The following is a 26,271-nucleotide window of genomic DNA, read 5'->3' as shown; positions in this document are numbered from 1 at the left end:
ATGACTAGAGTGTATTCGTTGTTTACTTATGTGTGACAAGTTGGACGTGTCCTACCCGATGGTTATTTCTAGAACTCTTTGCAATATTCCTTCCTTTTTGCCTAATGGTGTTCCACGTAATTCAGTCTTTCCACAATCCTCTGTGTGTGGCAGCACCAGCTTCGATTAATTCGAAGTCGGAATCCCAATTTACATGCAGTATAGTTTTCTTCTTCTTATTTTTTCGTATATATGTCCAATATCTATTATTGACCCATCTGATTCTTGGTCATGTTACTGGATGCTTTTGATTCCTTACCTTTATATCTCTCAATGTGAGGGATGGGTCACACCTCTTCATCGTTTGTGCCCTTTGGCAAGAGACACACCCTTTCACCCTTAGCACCCTTTGAAAGAGTGCAACTCTTCATTATTTATGCCCTTTGAAAGAGACACGACCTTTCACTATCAGATCTGCACTTCTGATTTCCAAATTATCTCCCTTGCAAATGAGGTTCTCTTCTCCCTTTTATATCTCACATTTGAAAGAGACACATGAGGGAGACACAACTTTTCATCTCATGTATTTTGACCATTCATTAACTTAATTAAATTTTAATTATATTCTTTTACATTTTAATTTTAATTTTATTTTTATTCTTTTGAATTTAATTTTATTATGGTTATTTACTATTAAATTCTTATTCAATGTGGAGACATTACAGGGGCTCTCTTTTTTGGAGGAGCTGAGTATTCTCAATCAGGAGTGGCAAGTGGTGAAGAGCCCTAACGTTTAAGAATCAACTTTTAGTTTCTGTGGTTCTGTTTTGTTGTTTCCTAGTTTTTAGTTTATTTTTGTCTGGTTGTTGATCTTTTTGTTGTGCCCAATCCTTATTTTTTTATTGTCTCAGTACTCATGAGATCCCTACAATATCAAAATTATGAATGTTTTATTGACTAACAAGCTTCATTTGAAAGGGAATTCCTAGATTATTATTAATGCAATTAAATCTAAGTCTATTCCTAACTGCAAATTGAATAAAATGGTTTAACAAATTCTCCGATCTTTGTCAACTATTGAATGTTCAAAAGCTCCCACACGCTGAGAGAAGGGAATACAAAGGCTAATAGACTGGCAAACTAGGCAACCTACAGTAATAATGGTGAGATGAAGCATATTGAAGTTTTAAGTGATAAACATGTGGTGTGTAATGGATGTGAGAAAATTTGTGAGGATTGCAACTACTCAATTGTCCACCATAACAGGAAGAATAGAAGAACCATTTCTGTCCAGCCTAAAACAAGCGGGCAACAAACATTCTAAGGTGGCTTTTGGAAGGAAAATTTTGGCGAGATCTTCATATGCTTCACGGTGAAAACCATTCAACATGGATAGTAGAGGATAAGTAGAACGCCCTCAAAATCGGAACTTAACAAATCTGAAGTCTTTCTCAATATTGCGATCTGTTGTTTGGAGATGTTGCTGAAGAAATAAATCGTGACTTATGAGAAATAACGGAAGCAATGGGAGAAGATAGATGGCCCATGTCTGATAGCACAAAAAATGATGAGAAGAATCGAATGGCTCGAAATTAATAGCAGAAATAAGTGCAGATTGATTGGGAATTTAAAAAAAAAATCAGATAGCAACAGGGACGGAAGCTCTATAGACTGCTAGAATGCAGATAAATTAGGCAGAATTTTGACTAGAGTGAAGGAGGTGGATGGATTGGATCAACAACACATATAGAAACATAAACACAATATATAAACAAATAAATTTAATCAATTATTTTACTGTGCTACGGCACATTTTCATTAATAATTAATAATTTGAATCTATTAGATCCAACTCACTTGATACTAAAACCATTACATCTGCCTCCTTAAATAGAGGTCTTTGGACAATTCTACAAACATTCTGAAAACATCTTAGATCTTTAGGCCCACCTTACAAAACATTTAAAAAAAATTCTTTTTAACTTAATATAGAACATTCTATTGAAATGATCACCCCGATGGGAGATATTATTGAAAGTTTTGATTTTTGACTGGATCAAATTTTGTGGTTACTAAGTTAATAGTTTAGATGGAATTTCTAGTCCCTTATGGTTTAAGTAGCAAATATTTGAAGAATATAATGTATCTTTAGATGTTGTACTATTTATTTTACTTTGGAAAGTAATAGCTAGAAACTTGTGAGTATGTAATTATTGATGATATAATAAAATGGGAATAGGCCTTACCTTGTATTTCACCAATCAAAAAGAATATGCATTTATATCAATAGAAGAAACTAAACTATTTGTTTACATTCATGGAGCACATTCTCTTGCAATGAAACAAGTTATGAGCAATTTAGAGGAAAACCCTTCAACACAAAATTTCACTCACTTTGTCCATCTTGCATATCATGGTATTTTTGTAGGTGTAGAGTTATAAATCACTAAATTTATGGGTAATGATCTAATTAGAATTTTCAAGATAAAGTTATAATTATTGGTATAGTGTATCAAAAATATTTACTTCTGTAGAAAAAAAATTCAAGCTAAAGTTCCCTCTTTTTCATCTCTACTCAAGACCCTAATCCTCAACTCATTTATATATTGGGACTAATTTAAGACTTATGAAGAACAATGTCTCATTCACTAACCCTCACTTTAACTTTGAGGTTAGCATATCTCAGCTAAATTTTCCTAATCAACCCTACCTATCATCTCCTACTCATGGCATTTCCCCTTCAATTTACCACCATCATCAAAGACTCCTATGAGATCCTTCCAAATTCCCTTAAAGTAAACACAACAATTATCCTCCATCTAAAGCCCCTTTATGCTACTATCTTCCCACCAAAATTGGGTATATTATCAAGAAAGCAAGGATATGCACAAAATCATATATGAAAATGTGATTTGTAATCCATATTTTTAGTGTGTTGTTTCAAGACTCTTGCATTATGTTTTTTAAATTATTAGTGAGGATTTCGTAATGGGGCCCACACCCCTTACAATTTAACTTGCAAGAATGTCATTCTAAGAATTACTCTCTCAATGAGGACATCACTAGACTTTACAATTGAAACTACACTTTGATACTATAATCCTAACGCAAATCTTTTACTACCTGCACATGCACTGTCTTCTTTTTTTCAAGATTTTGTAGTACGACACCTTCCATCAAGAGATTCTTTCTCTTCGTTTGATGTATCTAGTAGCATGAAATAGAAAGTGAATATAAGAAAATTGAGCATGGCATTGGGGCCTCTAATGTTAAGGGCAGCTCTATCACAAGTAATGGTTGTGTCCTCTACACTATCAAATGTTCCAAGCAAAATCCTAATTCCTCTTCTTGAATCTATGATGTCAGTCATATATTCTATCCATGGCCTTCTCCTTGCTCTTATGTAACATTTCTCTCCATCCAACCATGATTTTGTCGTAGTCACACTGTTATTCATGGGCTCATGATAGCCTTCAATGGTTGCATTCTTCATGACTATATACGAAATCAAATATGATATGTATATTAGTTTTTTATGACAAGTTTGGTGGGTTTCTTGATAGCAACATCTAAAGATAACAACTCAATTTATAATTTTTGAGTCTTACTAAACACATTATCAAAAATAAAATAAAAAATTTCATTAAAATAAACATAAAACTAAATAAAAATTAATATAACTATGTAAATGTCACCATTCCAATTAAACCTTAAAACAACAACTAATCTTGAATTATACTTTCATAACTAAAATAAAATAAAATTAATTACCCAAATACTTGGTTTGAATCAAATTTATTTATATAAAAAAACAAAACAAACAAATGAGTATTACTGCAATTTTTTTTTTTTTTTAATGATAAATAGACATTTCCATTAAATATATAAAAAAATACACTAAAGCCTACTTCTTCACAACTCCAATCTCATTATAGACCAGAATTCTCAAAATTTTAAACTGCAAAGAAGGATGTCTTCCATGCACTTACCTGGGTATTCCAATAGATCGAGGCCTAAGGAACTCTAAATTTTGGGATCCCTTAAAACTCAAAGTTGAACAAAGAGCAAATTCCTGGAAGGGCAAATGGCTTTCTTGGGCAGGGAGACTAGTGATGATCCAAGCATTGATCTTGGCCCTTCCAATTTATCTCTTATCTTTATTATCCCTAACATCTAGTGCCAATGCCTTCATAATCAAGAAGATGAGAAATTTGTTATGGGAAAACACTGAAGAGAAGCATAAATTTTCTTTAATAGCTTGGGACAGAATTATCAAGCCCAGATCAACGGGTGGTCTAGGCATCAAGGACTTTAAACTGCAAAATATAGCCCTAGGGGCTAAACTACTCTGTAAATTCATAAAAAACCCTAATGCTTCATGGGTGAGAATGTTGGCAACAAAGTATCTCCCAAATCAGAATTACCTTAACATCCTTAGATCAGGCAACTTCCCCAAGGGGTCTAGAACTTGAAACTTCATCATCTCCTGTTGAAATCTGGTTTCAAATTCAATTTCTTGGGACATACATGAGGGCTCATCTAGTCTATTCTGGGAGGACTCTTGGGGTGGTTATCCACCTCTAGCAAATCTAATCCACATCCCTATTGTAGAACACTAGTTCAAACAGAAATTGGGGCTCCCAAGTTAGAGACTATTTGGAAATGGTTGATGTGTCGAACCCACAAAGATGGAGATGGAAATCAATAGAGGGCTTGCCAATTCCAGGGAGGATCTAGTTGAGCTTCTAGGACATTTAGAAGCAAGAAACATAAGCCCCAGAAGAGGAGAAGACTCTCTTATCTGGGCGCCCTCCAAAATAGGACAATATAATTCAAAAGATGGATACAGAATTCTAGTCAGCCCTGCAGAGCAGAGTAACCATGATATCCCTTTGAAGATGTTTTGGAGTTCCAAAGTCATTCTGAAAGCGGGCATCTTTGCATGGTTGGCAGTCCGGAAAAAAATTCTAACTGCAGATAAGTTTACAAGAATGGGCTATGAGGGTCCATCAAGGTGCATTTTGTGTAAAGACCAATCAGACTCAGTGGACCACCTCCTCTTGAATTGTCCTTTTTCTTCCAACTGCTGGAGATGGCTCTGTGCCAAATTGGATCTGATCAAAGCCTTGTCGAATGAAATCAAATCTCTATTCCAAAGCTGGCCCCTTCCTATTAAGGAGAGCTCCCTGAGCCAAATTTTGGAAGTGTGGAAAGAAAGAAACCGCAGGCTATTTGAAGGTAAAGCTAGGAGACAGGAATCGATTTTGAACTCAATTGAATCAGAAATAGTGGACTCAGTTAACTACAGAACAACTTTTTCTTTAGATCAATCCAAAGTTTTTACTTCATGGGATGAAAACATCAGTCTAAAGTGGCAAGGCATTATTATCCCCTCATCCTCTCGCCAAAAAAAAAAGGCAAGAAAAGATGCAACCTGGTCTCCCCCAAAGCTAGATTGGGTTAAATTGAACTTTGATGGGGCCTCCAGAGGCAATCCTGGCCTTTCCGGAATAGGCTATGTTATCAGAGATCAAACAGGAGTAGTTATTGGGAAAATGGCAAAGCCAATTCCTCCAGACACCAATAACATAGCAGAGTTCATTGCTCTGCTACTCGGCTTGAAGGACTACATCGACCATGGCCTTATAAATGTCTCAGTGGAAGGAGACTCAGAGATAGCAATAAATGCTATAAGGAAAAAGAAAACCCCCAACTAGAGACTCCAAGCATTATTGGAAAAAATCCTAGAACATTTGAATAGACTTGAACATTTTGAGGCTAAACATATCTACAGGGAAGCGAATGAAGTGGCGGATGCCCTATCAAAATCAGCAGCTCAAGGCTCGTTCACCCATTGGTGGTCCCAGGGCATTCAACTTACTAGTAATGCAGATTGGACAAGCTAATAAGTTTTCTCCATACAGTTCTTTGGGGCCACTCTCTGTTAGTAGGATGGTGGATCACAGAATTTAAATTTGAACTTTTTTGACCTGCTCTCTTTTGGCGGTTTATCCTAATGGCTATTTCCTTTCTTCAAATTTTAGTGCTCCCTTAAAACTGGGGCTCATGGTGGGGCCGGGTTAGCCATGCTAGCAATCCGCTAAATTTAACTTTGCCTCCACTTAAATGGGATTCTCGAAGCTCTAGCTGGTTTGCGCCATCACCCAATACTTTTGCATGAGTTATCCGTGAGTTAATCCTTTTATCTACATTTGAGTAGATTTGGCTCAATCTGGGCATTTATTCTCTGCCACCTTCGTGAGAGCCTTTATTGCCTCTCTTTTCTTCATTATTACTTGTTGAGACATGCGCTCGATTTTCTTGCTGAAGCATCCTCTTCTTGCTTCCATCTCTTCTCCCTGCATATTCTGGTTTTTTCTCTCTGGTTTCCCTTCTCGCATGCCCTTTTTTTCCTCCGATCACCATGTCTTCTGAGCCTCCATTTGGTTTTATCATGAGTGTTTACCCGAGGCCTACTTCTTGCTTTAGCGCAGACACCCCCATTTCACTTGCTGCCTCCACTCGTCAGGTCTCTTTCAGAAGGATCACGGATTTGAGACTCAAGCGGCTCCTCATCCATGCAGACCCTCTAGTTCTTCTTGCAGTAAAAATGATCCTGGGTAGTGCCCATTTGAGCAGGGATGAATACCCACGAGACAACACTAGCATCTCCTCCAGGTTCGTGGCTTCTCTGTTGGACCAAAAGCTACCTAAGCAATATGTAGGAGCTCTTTCTTGAGGAAATTCTCCAGGAATTTCAAGAAATTCTAAATAAGGCCCTCCATGATTCTGGCACACCTCGGCCAAGCGATCGGATTCTTTTCAATGCACACAGAGAGCTCATCAAATACTATCCATTTCTACTTGACCTAAAGGGTAAAGATCTGGATAGACATAGAGTCTTTGCCAGTGTGGGTCTGAGCTATCTCAAGTGGAGGTTCTTGGGCGATGACCCAGAGGCTCAAGGAAAGGAGGTGGACCTCTTTCAGTTTGCAAAGATGAACGGAATCCTGCCTATGAATGCAGCAAAGGCAGAAGCAAAACCGAAGCAGAGTTGCAGAGGTGGCTTGAGCAAAGGTGGCTCGAGCAGAGGCCGCAGGAGCGCAGGTCCTGGCCGAGGTTATCCAGCACACAGAGGTCATGGTAGAGCAAGAATGGAACCGCTGCAACCCGACCTTCCTACTACAAGCTAGGCCCTCTTTTGTTGATATTTCATTTTCCCTACCTGATACTTAGTCTTAAATTTGTATATATTTTATTTTGGTTCCATACTTTCATGCTTAAAAACTCTGGTTCTAGGCAGTTGGAAATCTGCCATTATCTTTTATAGTCCTATTTTCTACAGACTATTAGATTTTTTGATGGCTCTGATAAAAGTTCCCAACCCTTTGCGGGAACCATGTTATGCTGGATTCTCTGAGAACAGATTTTTTGATTGTCATGAATCTCAGCAAAAAAATCGCTGTATTTAACCTAAATCAATACAAATATTGGCTCTGTATTTACCGATCAAAAAATAAAAGGAGGAATAAATCACTACTGCAATTTTAAATTCTACTTCTGAAAGCATATCTAAATGTATCAGCAAATCATATAATTCGAAAGATTGGATCCTAGTTCAAGTCCTTTTACAAAGGGAATGCGGTCCCTCAATTGCCAGTTACCCAACTTCGATCAATACCAGAAAAGTGCAACCCTAATCCTGTCATCTCACGACACACTATAATTAATAACCAGTGCTCAATTGAATGTAAGGAAAAGGGAAGAGTGCAAATTGCAGATTGGCCACCAACTTGTAATAAGATTAAAAAAATTGAAGTAAAAGGGTGCGAGGTGTCAAAATGGACTAGAATCTAAAATACAGAATGTGAAAAGGATTAAAAAGATCGGTCAAGCACTCGTGAGTATCAGTGAATGAGGTCCCCACAGGCCATTCGTGCAAGCATTTACAAATTTAATATCCACAAACGTTGACAGTAGGCTCCTTTGCATCGTTGTAGTCAACAATGAGAAATAATATATATTTCACTCTCCTGCTTATGAATAGACAACATTCTACTCCTTTGTAGTTCAAAAAGAACATTCCCAATTCATAGGCCCGCACAAGTAGATTAAGAGGGACGGGATGAATTACTCATAGAAGGAAGGGAGAAGTGGTCCCAAGACAAAAACCCAATACAATGAATCTATGCAAGTGAAGGAAAGTGGTATTAGTGATATACCTTCCCGTTCTTCTCTAAGTTATGGTTCTTATAAAGGTGAGCCATGGCTGCTGCATATTCAGGGAAATATGCGGCTGAAATCAGAGATTCAAGAAGAAGAGGAATGAGAACACAGCCATGGCTTAGGACAGGGCTACCCTCAGCATTAGAGCTTCTAGAGTCATCCTCGACTTTGCTGTATTCACCTTATGTTCCATGATGTCGATGAATTCAGTGAAGGGAAAGAGTCTTCATGGAGGATGTCAGATTACAGAAGAAGAAAATGAAGAAAGTACATGTGCAAGCAGTGAGAGATTTGTGACAGAATTGGAGGATAAGGGTTTAGACTATTTGGTCTTAAACCACACACATTAAGCAACAAATTCATTTACAACAAGAAGTTATTGGGTATAGTTTAACAAGCTTGGGTGTCATATTTGGAAGCATTTAATGAAGAATTTCAAGGATATACATAAGAATTTAAAAAGACTATCGGAGGGAAATGAAAAAGCATATTTGGGTGCCTCTTTGTGATGTCTCAAAAGAGTTCTAATCTTTATGAAATGCAGCCTTTGATGATGTTAAAGGGAAGCAATCAATAACAGAAAGGTTGGAGAAAGAAGTTGCAAGTTTGCTCCAAGGAATTGTTTAAGCAAGATTGTAGGCAATTACAGTTTGCGAAGAGGGGAAAGAGAGAAGAAGAGAAAGAAGAGTTTTTTAGGTGTGTTAGAGGTGTTAAAGGCGGCCCTGAGAGATGCAAGATGAAGAAAAATATCAAACTTCAAAAGAGGAGTGGAGCCAAGAAGGTGTGAAGGCTTGAAGCTTTGAAGATTTGTAGGCATGAAGTACCTAGAATCATTGTAAAATTTCTAAATTTTATCTCTTTTTGAATGAATGTATATATGAAGGTTGAAATAAAAATAAGTTTTAGATTTTGTTTTCATATAGTGTTTTGGATGAAATATTAAGGTTGCAAGATTGGGAAGTTTGATAAGACCCCCTGATCTTGTCTACATCATTTAGTTTAGTGAAATATGTTTTTTAGCTTGATGCAGGAGCATCCCTATGAATCTTATTGCATATTATAGTAACAAAATTTTGTCCTACATATTGGAATGAGAACAAAATGGTGATGTTGATACAACATACTCAAGTAGTAATAGCTAGGGACTTGATTTTTGCAATATATCTTCACGAGAAGTTCATCTTGTCAAGCAACCTGAACCTAGTTCTTTGGGAGGTAGCGTGTGGAACTTTGTACCTTGTGGATTCATCACAACTCATCATGCAATATATTTGGGTTAGGAAAACCCCCAGACAAATCCACAACCATCTGGATTAATCCTTCTAGCTCCATCATCAACTTTAGGTTGACATACATGTTTCATTGGGCATTTAGCTTGGGGCTTAAATTTGGCGATTCATATCATTTCTAAGACTTGGAGCTAGTATTTAATTGCTCCCAAATTCAGTAGAAGGTAGTGAGAAAGTTAGAAGATAGGGAGTTACAATTAGGAGCTAGTTTTGCATTTGACATGGTAATAAGCCTTTGGTGGCTTGTGAGCCTATAATTGTGGTAATAAGCCTATCAATGCAGAGCATTTAAGAGGGTCTATGGGCATGTTGTATTCCTACTTGGATCAATAAATTTGCATTTTCTTTCAATAACTTCCATTTGCGAGGCTAGATTATACATTTCTAGACCCTCCATCCTTGACTGCATCACAACTCTTTGTTTCTATGCATCAATATAGTTTCACAACCATTTGGAAGTCTTTCAAATTTGAGATACTTTTTACATCTTCAATTTCTTTGACCAATATTATAATTCAGTTAAAAATATCAATTTTAAATAATTATAGTAAATTATTCTTTTGGCTCACTTCATTTGATGAAGGGTCAAGAAGTATGATTTGAGTTTATGGACAATATTTCATACAAATTTGCAGTGAGCCTAAGGGGACACATACAGACTTAGCATCTGCCATACCAAAATCTGTCCAATACTTTTTAATGTAGTCTTGTTGAGATAGTTTGAGTTCTCTCTTTTTCCTATCCTGAAAAATGGTCATCCTAAGGATTTTCTTCACTGCCCCTAAATATTTCATGGCAAACTCATTAGCTAAGTGAGATTTAAGCTCACAAACAATTTTCATGCTTGTGTCACCCACTAGCATATCATCTATATAAAGGAGAAGTATAACAAATTCACTATTGGGAAGCTTTTTAAAATAGATACAAGGATCAGACTCATAGTGATCAATCATAAACTCATCAAATTTGAAATACCACTATCTTGGGGCTTTCTTAAGCCCATACAAACTCCGTTTCAATCTAAAATAGAGATGTTCCTGACCCTTTTTGATAAATCATTCAGGCTGATGCATAAAAAATTCCTCATTAATGTCGCCATGGATAAATTTCGTCTTCACATCCAATTGTTCAACCTCAAGATCCCAGGCTGCAACCAATCCCAATACTGCTCGGATGGTAGTCATTTTGACTGCTGGCGAAAAAATATCTTTAAAATCGAGGTCTTACTTCTGAGCGTACCCCTTGACAACAAGTCTTGCTCAAAACCGTTTCTGACCACCAGCTTCATCCTTCAAATTATACACCCACTTATTACGTAATGCCTTTCTGTTAGGCGGAAGTGGCACCAAATCCCATGTTTGGTTTCACAATTATGCATTCATTTCTTCGCACATTGCAGTGTGTCATTTATCACAATCGACAGTTGTACAAGCTCCTTTATAATTGGCAGGCTATGTTTGATCAGAGATTAAAAAGGTGGGCTTGGCTTCTTCACAGAATAACATCTCATAATCTGTAAATTTTGGGGGAAATCGATGCTCTCTGGTAGACCTGCGTTGTTGATTATCAACACCACATGCTTGGATTTTTTTTTCAACACAATGACCACGAGATACCAATTCAATATGAGGCGGCTCTATTTTATCAGTCAATGGCGTACAAAGGAGATGATTTATTTTACGGAGACCACGTGAGTGGTCTGCCATGAATTCACCATCCACGTCATGTGAATACCATTGTTGTAGGAAGCTTGTGGATGGAGAGAGGAGGGGTAGTCATGTTAGTTGTCCCGCTAACGATGAAGGTTGCTTAAGCAGCATGAATTGTGATGCAGGCCATGGGATACCTCCAACCAGCGTGTGCAGAGTTGCAGACTGTGGGATACCACCAACCAGCATGTGCTGAGATGCAGGACGTGGGGTAGGTGGAAACCTAGAGGGAGATGCCTCATAGCTATTTCGTGGAAGCTTCTCACTAACCAATCCACAATTCTCTTTGTGTTCCCCTATCTCAATTTGTGAGGAATCAATTAGAGGTCGAGGTGGCCCTGTTCCAAACAGTGATGCAATAGAGGTGCTATCAGATTCTTCATAATTGAGAGTTTGTCCATGTGACTATAAACTGGAATCAAATGGTAGATTAATAACCATTGGAGCTCCCACTTGATGGGAAGACTGATGCAAACCACCATTATTCTGATCTAGTGAAGGCTGATTTTCAAAAACTAATAGAGGAACATACTTTATTTTTAATTTATTTGGAACTTGCAGCACAGGGAAAGAAGTCTCATTAAAAATAACATCCATGCTATGAATAATTATTTTGTGAACTGGATCCCACAAATCTGAAACCAAATTGCTCTTCACCATACCCAACGAAAATACATTTATGTGACTTGGGATCCAATTTAGTTTTTTTCTCCTTGGCTATATACGAGAAGACGTCACATCCAAGCATGTGAAGATGCGAGTAGGAAATCCTCTTCTCTTGTCATTCCTCCAAAATATAATTTAGATGAGGGACTTCGGTTGATCAGGTATACTATTGTGTTGCATGCCTTTGCCCAAAATTCCTTGCCTAGACCTGCATTTGATAACATACAACGTGCCTTTTCAAGGATTGTCATGTTCATCCTCTCGGCTACACTGTTTTCTTGAAGAGTGAAAGGAACAACCTTAATCCTTCTAATCCCATTATCAGCACAAAAACCATCAAATTCTTGTCAACAAAATTCTCCACCATTATTTGTTTGTAGACACTTAATCTTTTGCCCAATCTGATTTTCAACTAAAGCCTTCAAAATTTAAAATTTAGAAAAAACTTTAGATTTCTTAAGGAGCATGTAAATTCATACTTTCCTTGTACAATCATCAAGAAAGGTGACAAAATAGTTAGCTCCTCCAATGGAGGTTACCTTGGTAGGCCCAAAAAAATCCGAATGTACTTAGCTCCAACAGTGTTGTCTTCGTATCACGCCCACCTTTCAAAAAATTGACTTTCTTTTGTTTTCCATAAATACAGTGTTCACAAAAGGCCAAATCTACAAGTTTGAGACCAAGAAGCTGATTTATTATGTGCATAACATGGAGCCCTTTCTTGCTAATATGCCCAAGCCTTTGATGCCAAAGATCCGCTTTACTATCCTCAACTACCATTGCAGCTCCCATTTCACCATGAGTCTTAAATATATAGAGACTACCCAGTTTATTGCCATTTGCAATCAACATGGTACCATGAGTTACCTTCCAAGTATCCGGAAGAAAATTCACATTAAGACGGGTTAGTGCAGGATCAAGGGGGGCCAAAAGTTGCGATGTGAAAAAAATAGTCTTCCTCACTCGCCTAAAAACGTGAAAATCCGTGTTGATTTTTTGCTTGGCATGGGTGTCAGTACACCTTGGCCTAGTAATTACCTATGCAAATCGGATATCAGATAAAATCGAATATCGGATTTTATCTGATATCCGATTTTTATTTGTAATTTTAACTTAAAAAATATATTATATGTTACATATTATATGTTACGTATTATATATTACGTATTATATAATACAATATTATATTATATAATATAATATTATATTATATTATATATTATATAATATTGTATTATAATATATAATATAATATAATATAATATTATATTATATTATATTATATATAATACAATATTATATTATATATAATATAACATAATATCATATTATATTATATTATATATTATATAATATTATAATATAATATTATATTATATATTATAATATAATATAATATTATATTATATTATATTATATTATATTATATATTATATAATATACATAATATAATTTTATATTATATTATATATTATAATATATATAATATAATACAATACGTATTATATAATATATTATTATATTATATATGTTATTTAAAAATAATTTAAGTGTTGAAATTGGATATCCGATTTTCTAAGACTTTTACATTTCGACAGTGACAGTCCCGTGAGTCATTTTTAACTCACAGGTCACGCAAATTCGTCAAAATCCGATATCCGCTCCATCTGATATTCGGTGTTTTGACAAAAAATTGCTAAAAAATAGATTTAGAGGTAAGAATTTTGTCGTTTTGAATCATTTTCATTCATTTTTTGTATTTTTTATGAATGTTTATTTGATTTTTCATTGAAAATATGGTTTTTTTTCATGAAAACTAGCTTTTTTTTAAATCAAATACCTAATTGTTTAAATTTGTTAACTAAATTTAATTGTTTACATTCAATTAGGTTAAAAATGGGGGATAACAATGAAAACACTGACCAACCACAACTACAAAAACCAAACCCTCATTTGCCAAACCCGCCCCTCAATTCAAGATTTGATTGCACAAAATTTGAATGAATTGAGGGGGATTGCAGAAGTATATCGTAGGATCCCTCGTCTAAACCCATTGTTTGATCATCTCACGTCGATCGTAAAAAGTATGGAAACCATGACTGAGGAGCATGATGTCTCCCTTTTGTGGCGAGATTCTATGAAGGGAAAATATGCAGATGGCTTGTCGTATAAGGATATCAAAGATCTTGAGATATCCAAAGATGAAATCACCTCATTGTTTGTCAATCCCCGTACTGGTCAGCTTGTAGCTCCCAACAAAACAAAAATTGTATGCTGAGTTTGTTTTACACAAACATGTGAACTACTTTGACATCCAACCTTTCCAGGGTGTAGGTTTAGGTATGCCCCAAAATAGACTTGGGGCGGTCAGAGTAGTCCAGGGCCCATATGTCCCCCCTCCTCCTGTTGATCCCCCACCTGCAGTTCAGCATCCTGATATCATTTGTGAGGCGGCTTCACGGACCATATCGGCTATTCACTCTTTGAGTAGTCTTTTGGTTTCTCAGGCTGCGTCAGTAGCTCAGCCTACTCTTGATGGTAGCGATGCATCTGGTGCCGGTGACACGTCATCCTCAGCTCCACACATATACGTCCCCCATAGTTGTGTCATGTGTGGGCACATATGCTTGGGTCCAGTTGGATAGCCCGTTGATCCTGCTATGGACAGTGTAGATTACGAGGTGTATGAGATGCATGATGCACCAGAGGTTATTACACAGACTGGAGGCTACCCTGGGGAGTCCTCACATTCTAGAGGCGAGGAGGCACTGTCATCATACATTGATGATGTATTGGTAAGATTTATGTTTTCACAGTTCATGTTATATTTTAATTAAATATTTATAAACTAGATAATATTAAGTACTAATTTTTATTTACATGGTCTATTTAACAGTTGATGACCGAGGATGAGTTGAGACAGATTCAGGAGGGCACCTTGTCGGCCATTTCATTTGGCCTCGATAGTTTGACGGTACATATATTATTGCACCTAGTCATTTGTATTTTATTGTACATACATGCTCATCATTTATATTTGTATTAATTAGATTATGTAGTAACTTGCATGTATATCTTATTTTACTCTTGTAGGGGACAAGCAGCACGAGTGCAGTGCAGTGTGATCTAGGATCTGGTAGTGCAATTGGAGACAAGGGAAAGGTAATTGAATGCAAATATGATTGAATGAATAGTTTAAATAACTTATAGTGATTATACATGTCTAGACATAGATTGATAGTTTCATATACTTGTTGTGTATATATACAGAGAACTCTTGTCTTCACATCCTTGATGACTACACCCAGTATACCTGAAGAAGAAGAAGAGATGCCTTGAGTAGATGTGTGTTTATTTTATTATTCGATTAGTAGATATAATTTGTTATTATCAGTGACAATTATATGCTAACTTGTATCAATCTCATGTTTCTGAACATATGTAGGTTGTGTATCAAAATATTCAAAACATACCTCCTCTACCAAAGACATACATCAAGAGTCCTGCAAAGCTGAAGAGAAAACGTGGAGATGAGGTAAACATGAATAGTTCAATTAAATAGTTCATTTTTATGTTAACTTTTCTAATTTGAATTATATAATATAACTAATATTAATCGTGGGTTTTTTTTCTTGTGCAGGATCCTTCAGAGACGAGCAGTGTGGCGAAGAGGATCGATTTTGATGATCCATCAGTAGCTTAGGATGTTATAGATAGTTTTGGGATGCTTACATGTCTAGTTGGCATGTATATTTTGTACATGGACATACATTCACGTATTTAGACATACATTTTGTTTCAGTTGGCATTTATGCCATATTTGTGTATGGACATACATTTGTAATCATTCGACATTTTTATATATATAGAAGTTGATATTCGATCATATAAATTGTTGCTCATCTGTGTGTGGTGTTATCATGGAAATCTTTAATCTTCATTCCAATAATTAACAATGGTTAATAATGGCTATTTAATGAACAATACAATTCATTTCATTTCATCGTAAGTGTCATTTTTATAATGAACAATATAATTCATTTAATGAACAATACAATACAATTTATTTAATGAACAATACAATTCATTTAATCAACAATACAATACAGTTCATTCAATGAACAATATAATTCATGAACAATACCCTATGCATGATCCTATTTTTCCCCCCCACTCGATTGAACGGTCAAGGTTATACCCTACCGGCGTCGTCCCTTGAGCGCACTAAGTGCTCAAAATTGTCAAACTTTGGCAGGCCCTAACATGGAATCCGTGGCACCTAAAAACGATCCATTTGAACCTACAGGGCCATGAGAGGGGTCCCTACAAAATCCTATCTTGGTATTTCAAGTTGCCCTATGGTTTTATTAGGGCAGCAATTTTTCGGTTGGCGAAAAAATTGTCAGTCTCACTCAATGGAATGTTGTCGCTTGGTCGATTTCTCGTTCAACTCATCGTGATGACGAACCATCAGCTCTGACATGTCCATTTAGGCATTATTACCCTATGCATGCTCCTTTTTTTCCCCCCCACTCAATTGAACGCTTGGGGTCATACCCTACCAGCATCATCCCTTGAGCACCCTAAGTGCTCAAAATTGTCAAACTTTGACGAGCCCTAACTTGGAATCCGTGGCACCTACGAATGATCCATTTGAACCTATGGAGCCAAGAGAGAGGTCCCTACAAAAGCCTATCTCGGTTTTTCAAGTTTCGCTACGGTTTTATTAGGGAAGCAATTTTTCAGTTGGCAAAAAAATCGTCAGTCTCACTCAATGGAATGTTGTCACGTGGCTGATTTCTCATTTTGCTCGTCATGATGATGAACCATCGGCTCTGACATGTCAAGTTAGGCATTATTATCCTACACATGCTCCTATTTTCCCTCCCACTCGATCGAACGCTCGGGGTCATACCCTACCGGCGTCGTCCCTTGAGCGCCCTAAGTGCTCAAAATTGTCAAACTTTGACGGGCCCTAACTCAGAATCCAGGGCACTTGCGAATAATCTATTTGAACCTACGGGGCCATGAGAGAGGTCCCTACAAAATCCTATCTCAATTTTTCAAGTTGCCCTACGGTTTTATTAGAGCAGCAATTTTTTCGGTTGGCGAAAAAATCGTCAGTCTCACTCAATGGAATGTTGTCATGTGGCCGATTTCTCGTTCTTCTCGTCGCGATGAAGAACCGTCGGCTTTGACATGTCCAATTAGGCATTATTACCCTACGCATGCTCCTATTTTTCCCCCGCACTTGATCTAACGCTCGGGGTCATACCCTACTGGCGTCGTCCCTTGAGCGCCCTAAGTGCTCAAAATTGTCAAAATTGGACGGGCCCTAACTCGGAATTCGTGGCACCTGCAAACAATTTGTTTGAACCTATGGGGCCATGAGAGAGGTCCTTACAAAAGCCTGTCTCGGTTTTTCAAGTTGCCCTATGGTTTTATTAGGGCAGCAATTTTTTGGTTGGCGAAAAAATCGTCAGTCTCACTCAATGGAATGTTGTCGTGTGGCCGATTTCTCGCTCTGCTCGTCGCGATGACAAACCGTTGGCTTCGACATGTCCAGTTAGGCATTATTACCCTACACATGCTCCTTTTTTCCCCCCCCACTCAATCGAATGCTTGGGGTCATACCCTACCGGCGTCATCCCTTGAGCGCCCTAAGTGCTCAAAATTGTCAAACTTTGACGGACCCTAACTCAAAATCCGTGGCACCTGCGAATGATCCGTTTGAACCTACAGGGCCACGAGAGAGGTCCCTACAAAATCCTATCTCGGTTTTTCAAGTTTCCCTACGGTTTTATTAGGGCAGCAATTTTTTGGTTGGCGAAAAAATCGTCAGTCTCACTCAATGGAATGTTGTCGCGTGGTCGATTTCTCATTCTGCTCGTCGCGATGACAAACCGTCAGCTCCGACATGTCCAGTTAGGTATTATTACCCAATGCATGCTCCTGTTTTGCCCCCCACTCAATCGAACGCTCGGGGTCATACGCTACCGGCGTTGTCCCTTGAGTGCCCTAAGTGCTCAAAATTGTCAAAATTTGACGGGCCCTAACTCGAAATCCGTGGCACCTGCAAACAATCCGTTTGAACCTATGGGGCCACGAGAGAGGTCCCTACAAAAGCCTATCCCATTTTTTCAAGTTGCCCTATGGTTTTATTAGGGTAGCAATTTTTCGGTTGGCAAAAAAATCATCAATCTCACTTAATGGAATGTTGTCGCATGGCCGATTTCTCGTTCTGCTCGTCACGATGACAAACCGTCGGCTTCGACATGTCGAGTTTGGCTTAGTTACCCTACGCATGCTCCTGTTTTGCCCCCCCACTCGATCGAACACTCGGGGTCATACCCTATGCATGTGACATCCATGAGAGAAAAGATTCATATGAGAGAAAAGCTTCATTTTATCTCAATACAGTTGTACCTATTTCATTATTAGAAAAAATAAATATACAAAGACCTGTTATTAGTATCCTCTATATTATGGATTTGAATTGATGTTCTCAATTAGTTATTATCTGTTCAACTTTTCTTCATAAGGCACAACCATGTGGTGGTTATCATATCAGGACAACCATCCATGACTTTCAAAGTAATTGATATTTATTCCTACACCTCACACTCACAAGATTAATAATGAAATGACATTTATGATTCATCAAATGTTGACAAATTCTAATCAAATTTCAAATTCAAGATGTATACAACATATCATATTCAACTTCAAGATGCATACAACTTACCATATTCAAGCTCATGCCAACGACCACTTGGATATTGTTATAGGTCGATTAAAGTACAATATATGTTATAAAACCATATAGTCTTACAAAAAAGCCATCATAGACCATCTATGTCAATTAAAGTATAATTCATTTGTAACAGGGGCACACTCACAATCTGAAGTTGCAAAGCCTTGTGGGAAGCATCAAATTAGAAATTTACTAATCTGACTCATACTACTGTCAAAAGCATAAAAGATGCTACTTCTAGAGAACATCATACTCCATTGTGGAGAGAATATTAGGTGCATCTGATGTCAGCGTCTGAAAATGAGACAATGTTATTCAATTGCCAAAATCTAATTGACTTTATTTTATAAACCATTAATGAATAAAAATAGACAAGGTTACCTGAGTGAAAGTTCGATGACCACCTTGACTAGTAGGTGTTGATGTTGAAGGCCCAACATTTAAAAATGTCAAATGTCAAATGTTTGATTCAACAAACCACCTTGACCATCAATGTCAAATGTTTGATTCAATAGATCATCTGTCATGACAATTTGATCCACTGCAAATGTGTCCTGGCCACATGCATTTGAATCATCTTCATGATAATAAACACAACAAGACCCACAATTTAATCTCATTAATGCACAAAGGAATATGTACCATCACCAAGAGAGGGTCTTGTCAACGACGAATGATCTAGCATGAACCTGTACTTTTAAGAATTGTTAGTCTACACATAAAATGCATGGATGAACATAAAGGATTTATGACAATCACTTCAACTGAAATGCATGATAATAAATGAAAAGGTGGGATTATATACCATAAAAATATGTCCCTTCAAATTATATCAACAGAACCCACTATGTTGATGCAAAAATCATAATGTGATACTGTTGTATATCATCAAAAAAGACCTTCATGAGCATAAAAGTTATGCGATAATTATATCATAAAAAATTGTCAAATAGTGTTGTCTAATAACAAAAATTGTAAAGCTCATCAAATGCATGATAATAAGTCGTGTTGCAAAAATACGTCCCTTCCAATTATATCGAGTGTACTCGCTATGTGCATGCAAAAACCGTGTTGCCAAAAACAAATGTTCATCAATAGACCTGCATTTTGAACACATCCTTAATATACACGTAACAAACTTGAACATTAAGGTTTAATGATCATTGTTTGAATTGAAATGCATGATAAAAAAATAAGGCACCATTAAAGACCTACTACTCAAGTGTGCCTAAAGGGTCATCTCTTTGTTTAAGAGTATCCAATATTGCTTCATGATCAGCAGTAGTCACTGTCCATAGCTCTTTGGTCTTTGGTTTTGCTTGATGATTCAACAACTTGACATTTGTAGCTATAATAAGGTGTGAATACATTATAATGGTTTTGTGTCTCTCATAGTCTTCAAATGCAGGTATGCCATTCTTTCTAATCATGTATGTTCGCAACCAACTTCCCACAACAACAACTGAACCTATAGGATATGTGAACCCATCACCATCTATCATTGGTTGTGTTACCTTTTGTTTTCCCTGTACACATCGTGCCAACCAATATTCTGATCTCTCTTCATTCCCTTGCGGTGCAACAACCGTAAAAACATGTCCTGGTTGTACAAGATCTGATAGATGATCATACTCAAGTAACTTTTCCATGTCATTGTTTGAGATAAAGGAGTTAGGTAGTGGGGAACCCACGTATCAACCCACTCACTTGACTCGCACTGATCCCAATCACACCGAACACAACTTTGACAAAAACAAGCCAACGCTCGTGTCCAAATGGTCCATGTACTTGCATCTGTGCTGAGAAATGAATGCATCTTTGAAGAATCTTTAATTATTTGACAATCCCATCTATCTCCCACTCTTTCCTTTTTTTCTCGGTTTTTTGTACAAAAATCAGATATCGGATTTTATCCGATATCCGATTTTAGTACAAAATTTGTGGTCCCCCAAAAAAATTCCCATTGCCGCCATTTATTTGTAATCTGCCACATTGTAGAAATTTGATATCCGATTTTAGTAATCATAGAGAGAGAGAGAGAGAGAGAGAGAGAGGATGGGGTCCTATGGTGTCGTTAGGGGTCATATGGTGTCGTTAGGGGTCATATGGTGTCTTGGGACACCATAGGACCCCTTAAGACACAATATGACCCCTAACGACATGATTTGGTGTCTTAAAGGGTCCTATGGTGTTGTTAGGGGTCATATGGTGTTCATAGGAGTCATATGGTGTCTTCGGGCACCATAGGACCCCTTAAGACACAATATGACCCCTTAGGACACAATATGACCCAAAGAAACCCAATATGGTGTCATTAGGGGTCATATGGTGTCCTAAGAGGTCATAAGGGTTCATGGGACACCATATGACCCCTAACGACATGCTCTGGTGTCTTAAGGGGTCCTATGGTGTCCCAAGGAGTCATATGGTGTCGTGGGACACCATAGGACCCCTTAGGACACAATATGACCCCTTAGGACACAATATGACCCAATATGGTGTCATTAGGGGTCATATGGTGTCCTAAGAGGTCATAAGGGTTCTTGGGACACCATATGACTCCTAACGACACCATAGGACCCCTTAAGACACCAAATTGTGTCGTTAGGGGTCATTCTCTCTCTCTCTCTCTCTCTCTCTCTCTCTCTCTGACTACTAAAATCAGTGAAAGCAAATAATATAGACGAGGAAGCACTCGTAAGTCCAAATGTGAGAAAAGAAATCAGAAAAGTTTATTATCAAACCAGATTTTGTAAAATAAACAACACTACAATATTTTCACTTCTCGTAAAACGTTTATTACTGGAGGCTTATTCACTCAATAAAAGTTAGATAAAGGGTTTCCTGCTACAATATATGGAGAACAAAAAAAATCTTTTCATGAAACTTCAACCAGTACTGGAAAAATACTTCAGCGAAATTGAACAAGGAAAATGTTTCAGTGATGAGCCCGAAGGGAAAAGGCAGGAAACAAATAAGCACTTAAACAAAAATATATTTTTGGGTGTTGGATCTAACATTGTGGCTTGTATTGCAGGTGCAATGTGGGGCTACTTTTCCTTTGTGGGCTGAGAGTTTTTAGAGGCTGTCACATTGGAGCTGACAACCTATATGAGAACACGAGTGTCAACACCAAAACTAAGGAATGCAAGGTGAAGCTTTTAAGCACTAAGGAATGCAATGTGAAGATTTGAAGAGGCAAATCAGTTTTTGACAAATAATACTGTAATATCCTTTATTTGTCTCGACTCTAACATGAACAAGTGAGGAATTTGTTATTTGATCATAATTAGGTCACCAATTTTATGTTTTTAAGGTCTAGTGATTCATCTGTAACATAACAGATAAATAATATTATATTTTGTACCTTTGATACTACCTAGTTCTTGTTAGTTGTTATACACACAAACAAATGACATTTTATGTTTCATTTTAACCAAGTTCATTTAATTATTTAATCTGTAATGTTTTTCTCTGCAACCATTCTATGGCGTTGTTTGAACAGAGAAAATTATTAATATACGGAATTTCTCTCTTTTGTTTGGTGTGCCCAATCATAGTGATATACTGATGAGTAAATATATATTTCTCGTGGATAAAAAATGTATTAGTAAGTAATGGGTTTTGCACAATTTCTATCATTATGTTAAACAAAATTGTGGCTCTTGAAGCAAAACAGAGCAGATAGATCTTATCTGTTTTTAAAAGTAAATTCAATGAGGAGCAAGTTAATGACTACTTTTAGCAACGCTCTGCTAAGCTGAAAACTATACGTAGAGGAATCAGAAAAATGAGAGAGAGCTAAGTATTTGTAGGAATATTTTTGCAACTATATAGAGATGGGGAGCAGTATTTAATACTCAAGTCAAATTGGTTTTAAATCTAAAAACTTATCCCATAGCCTTTTTCTTGGGAAGTGGAGATAGGTGGCAAACAGTACTCCAAATCAATGCACGATAACTTTTTACATCAACAGTGTTTATGTGTTGAGATGACAGAAGTCCTTACTACTTTGAAAACTGTCCACAATCTGTGACAGAAGGTGATGGATAGAAAAAGCATTATCTTCATCTTGAATGAAGAATATCATCCTCTTAAATGAACATGACAGATCATCCATTAAATATGACAGTTTTTCGATTTGACCTTAGTTCAGTGGGATGATAATTGAGGGCTCAGATGATTTCAATCATCTTGCAGGCTGTTAGGGATGATATCAACCGTGGATGGTGAAACTTAGGTTGTCCCATCTCATATAAAAGACACCTTCGGCGTAATTATTTCACTCTCCTCCTCCTTCCTTATAAATAGGCAACATTCTACTCCTTCCTAACATTCCCATTTCCTAGGGCACAAGAACAAAAAGTGAGAAGGAATGGATTCTTCTAAGGTAGAGAGCAATTTTGTGGGAAGTAATCTCAAGAGAAAATCCCAATACAATGAATCCATGCAAGTGAAGAAAAGTAGTAAAACTGATATACCATCTTCTTCTTCTCTAAGGTATGGTTCTTATGAAGATGAACCAGACTCATACATGGCTGCTGCATATTCAGAAACCATGAATTCTGCTTAAGAAGTGAGTCTTTGCAATGAGAATGGTTCAGGGAAGAACTTGGTTTTGCTTGAAGTTATGAAGAATTCAGCCATTGAAGGCTGTCATGAGCCCATGAATGGTAAAGTTGAGATTGGGAGTGTGAGTAAGATGAAATCACGACTGGATGGAGAGAAACATTACAGAGGAGTAAGAAGAAGGCCATGGGGAAATATGCAGCTGAAATCAGAGATTCAAGAAGAAAAGGAATGAGGATGTGGCTTGGAACATTTGACAGTGCGGAGGATGCAGCCATGGATTATGACAGGGCTGCCCTCACCATTAGAGGCCCCAGAGCCATCCTCAACTTTCCCATACTTTCCCATATTCACCTCATGTTTCATGATGCCAGATGATTTTAGTGAAGAGAAAGAGTCTCTTGATGGAGGATGTCAGATTACAGAAGAAGAAAAAGAACAAAGTACATGTGTAAGCAGTGAGAGATTTGTGATAGAATTGGAGGATATGGGTGTAGATTATTTGGAAGTGCTCCTTCTCACTAGTGAAAGAATGACTTTTCCTTGGTTCTCTGGTTCTCTACAGAAGCACTGACCATGAGGTTTTACTAGTTTGAATAGCTTGTCTTTTTCTATCTTGTTCAGTCTTATTTCTTCTAGATTACGTATGTTTTCAGATTAGTCACTTGAACCAATCAAAATATTGAGAACATATTATTTAATTTAAATTTTACACGAACTCTTGAATTAAGCTTAACTCACATTCATGTAGCCTATATAATAGATAATATAATAGACGTACATGGAGTGATTCACATCTATTAAGAACGAATGCCAAAGTCTTATACTCTGCTTAGTTCTATGGTGATCATGTTGTCTTTTTAGCTGCTACTCCTTCCATCTCGTTAGCAAATTGCAATACTGTGGATGGGTACGAATAACATGTAAACATTAATGGGAATGAAAAATAAGGGTAAAATTTTTATAAGTAAACTATTCTTGAAAAGTAATTTATAATTAAGATATGTTGATACATATTAATGTTAGAAAAGTATTTTATTAAAGAATGTGGTGTTAAGGGATAAAAGTACATAGCTTGAAATTTTAATTTTATTTATGTATTTGTTATATGTACGTTGTGCGTATTTAATCATGACATCTAATATCTATTGTCACGACCTGACTTAGACTCTAGTTAGATTTACTTTACTATGTCAGATACTTATACTGTTGACATTTTACACGTAATTATTTGATCATGATGTTAGATGGTATTTTGTGGTTTAATGACATTAATAAGGTCAGTTATTTTATAATATCGTTATTTAATGATGATGAATTATTATTTTTAATTATGATCATTAATGATATTAATGCTTTAATTAGATTTTCAAACCTGATAATATGAATAATGCATTTTATTATTGTGATCTGACGACCTTTTGTTGAGTTGGAGTAAGTTGCAGGTTAATCGTTGAAGGCAGACATATGACCAAGGAGGGGTTTTTCTAGCTCGCCAGTAGCAACCTAAGTATTGGAACCTTGTGCAGAGTACCCAATTAGATAAGCAATTAATAAATTAAATAAGGGAGTTTAATATAAATGATAAAATTAAATTATTAAAATAAAATAATAAAATAATAATAAGGATAAATTATTAAATATACAAGTATTTAATATTACAATCAAGCTAGAAATTAATTATAATATAATTATTGAAAAGTGAGTAATTAAAAATAATATATAAGTTATTTGATAATTAAATTATAAAATAAATAAAAGCTATTTAAAGAGATAACATCTTGTAAATAATTAGAGGACTAATTTAAAAAAAAAAGGGGATTAATTCAAGGAATTTATTAAAATATTAATTAATAAAATAATTTTATATGTATAATCAAGATTATAAATTATATTTTCGACATGCAAGATACAATGCATGAGTAAATAGTAAGATACTTAATTTAGGGAAAATAATGTGCTAAAAATATAGACGACATGCAAGGCATGATGAAAACTAAATAATTAAATTAGTATATTATTTTCTTTAAAACTAAATCTTTAAAATCATGCTAACAAATTTGTGATTTAATTTAAGAATTATTTTGTGAGTTCTAATCATGCATTTTATAATTAAAAATTTGGTTTTATTTTTAGAACTTAATCATGCAATTAGTTAAATTTTATTTTTAGAGAATTTAATATTTATAAATATAGGGATAAATCTCTTATTTGATCATTCCAATTCTTTTTGAGCTTCTTGATTCGTGTGATTGCTATGAAGTCGACAAGGTAGATTGAAGAGATTGTCTAAAATTTGGGAAATGCCTGGGATTCTTCTTTCTCACAGCCAGGTTCATTTATTTTATATATTTTATTTGAGTCTTAATTTGATCTTTTCCTTTAAAAATTATCCCTTTTGTCATAATTTCTGATTAAAAAATGAAGTACAGGGAATAAATTTGTTAGAGGTAGGTTTTTAATCTCTTCTTTACCACAAGACTTCTATCTATGAAATCGATTGATTGGTATTGTTTTGTTGCTAAGAGTAATTGGATATTGTCTGGATTTAATGCTAGTTTGTTTGATGTGTCAGTTGTGTTGTCAACACCTTCTTCTCAATGTATCTTAAAAGTTAGAAACTGGGTTTTAAGGAAATTTATTAGGTTTTTGAGTTTCAAATATTTCTAAGCGTTGTGAAAATTTTAGAGAAATTGGGATCTGGGTTTTTGAGAAAAAACTGAAACATTACAACTATATCATGACTATGAATCTTGATTTCTTTTTCATTATTATTTGCTGCTATTTTTTTTTATCATAGAATATGCATTATGTTAATTTCTTATGAGAGTACTAACAAAATAAAAGAAATTAAAAATATTTAATATATATATTAGGAATTAATTTTAAAGGATTATATTAACTTATTAGAGATTCTTAATTTAGAATTATTGAAAATATTAAAATTTAATTTTGATTTGAGGATATTATATTTTAAAGGAAAAATTTATAAAAATTTATAAAGAAAAACATATAATAATATTATTCTGACATTAATCCGCGAAGGTTTAATTATTTTCTATCTATGAGGGATGATTAT

The 26,271-nt window shown here is 36.0% G+C and overlaps 1 protein-coding gene across 1 annotated transcript; it reads left to right on the top strand.

Annotated features, from left to right (window-relative positions):
• The first annotated feature begins 11,145 nt into the window (after positions 1–11,145).
• LOC131857948 (ethylene-responsive transcription factor 15-like) lies at positions 11,146–23,570 on the top strand. Its single transcript, XM_059210742.1, has 5 exons — positions 11,146–11,184; positions 11,329–11,414; positions 21,661–21,746; positions 23,228–23,316; positions 23,361–23,570. The coding sequence occupies exons 1-5, from the start codon at positions 11,146–11,148 to the stop codon at positions 23,568–23,570; spliced, it is 510 nt and encodes a 169-aa protein (XP_059066725.1).
• Positions 23,571–26,271: the final 2,701 nt, after the last annotated feature.

Source organism: Cryptomeria japonica, chromosome 8, assembly GCF_030272615.1.
Source record: "Cryptomeria japonica chromosome 8, Sugi_1.0, whole genome shotgun sequence".
Classification (NCBI taxonomy): Eukaryota; Viridiplantae; Streptophyta; class Pinopsida; order Cupressales; family Cupressaceae; genus Cryptomeria; species Cryptomeria japonica.
This window is presented reverse-complemented; position numbering and strand designations above follow the sequence as displayed.

Coding starts and splice junctions, on each gene's coding strand:
- LOC131857948 (XM_059210742.1), top strand. CDS start 11,146: ATGGCGTACAAAGGAGATGATTTATTTTACGGAGACCAC. Junction 11,415..21,660: donor GCTGAGATGCAGGACGTGGG/GTAGGTGGAAAC, acceptor CTTGTATTGCAG/GTGCAATGTGGGGCTACTTT. Junction 21,747..23,227: donor CAACCTATATGAGAACACGA/GTGTCAACACCA, acceptor AGAATGGTTCAG/GGAAGAACTTGGTTTTGCTT.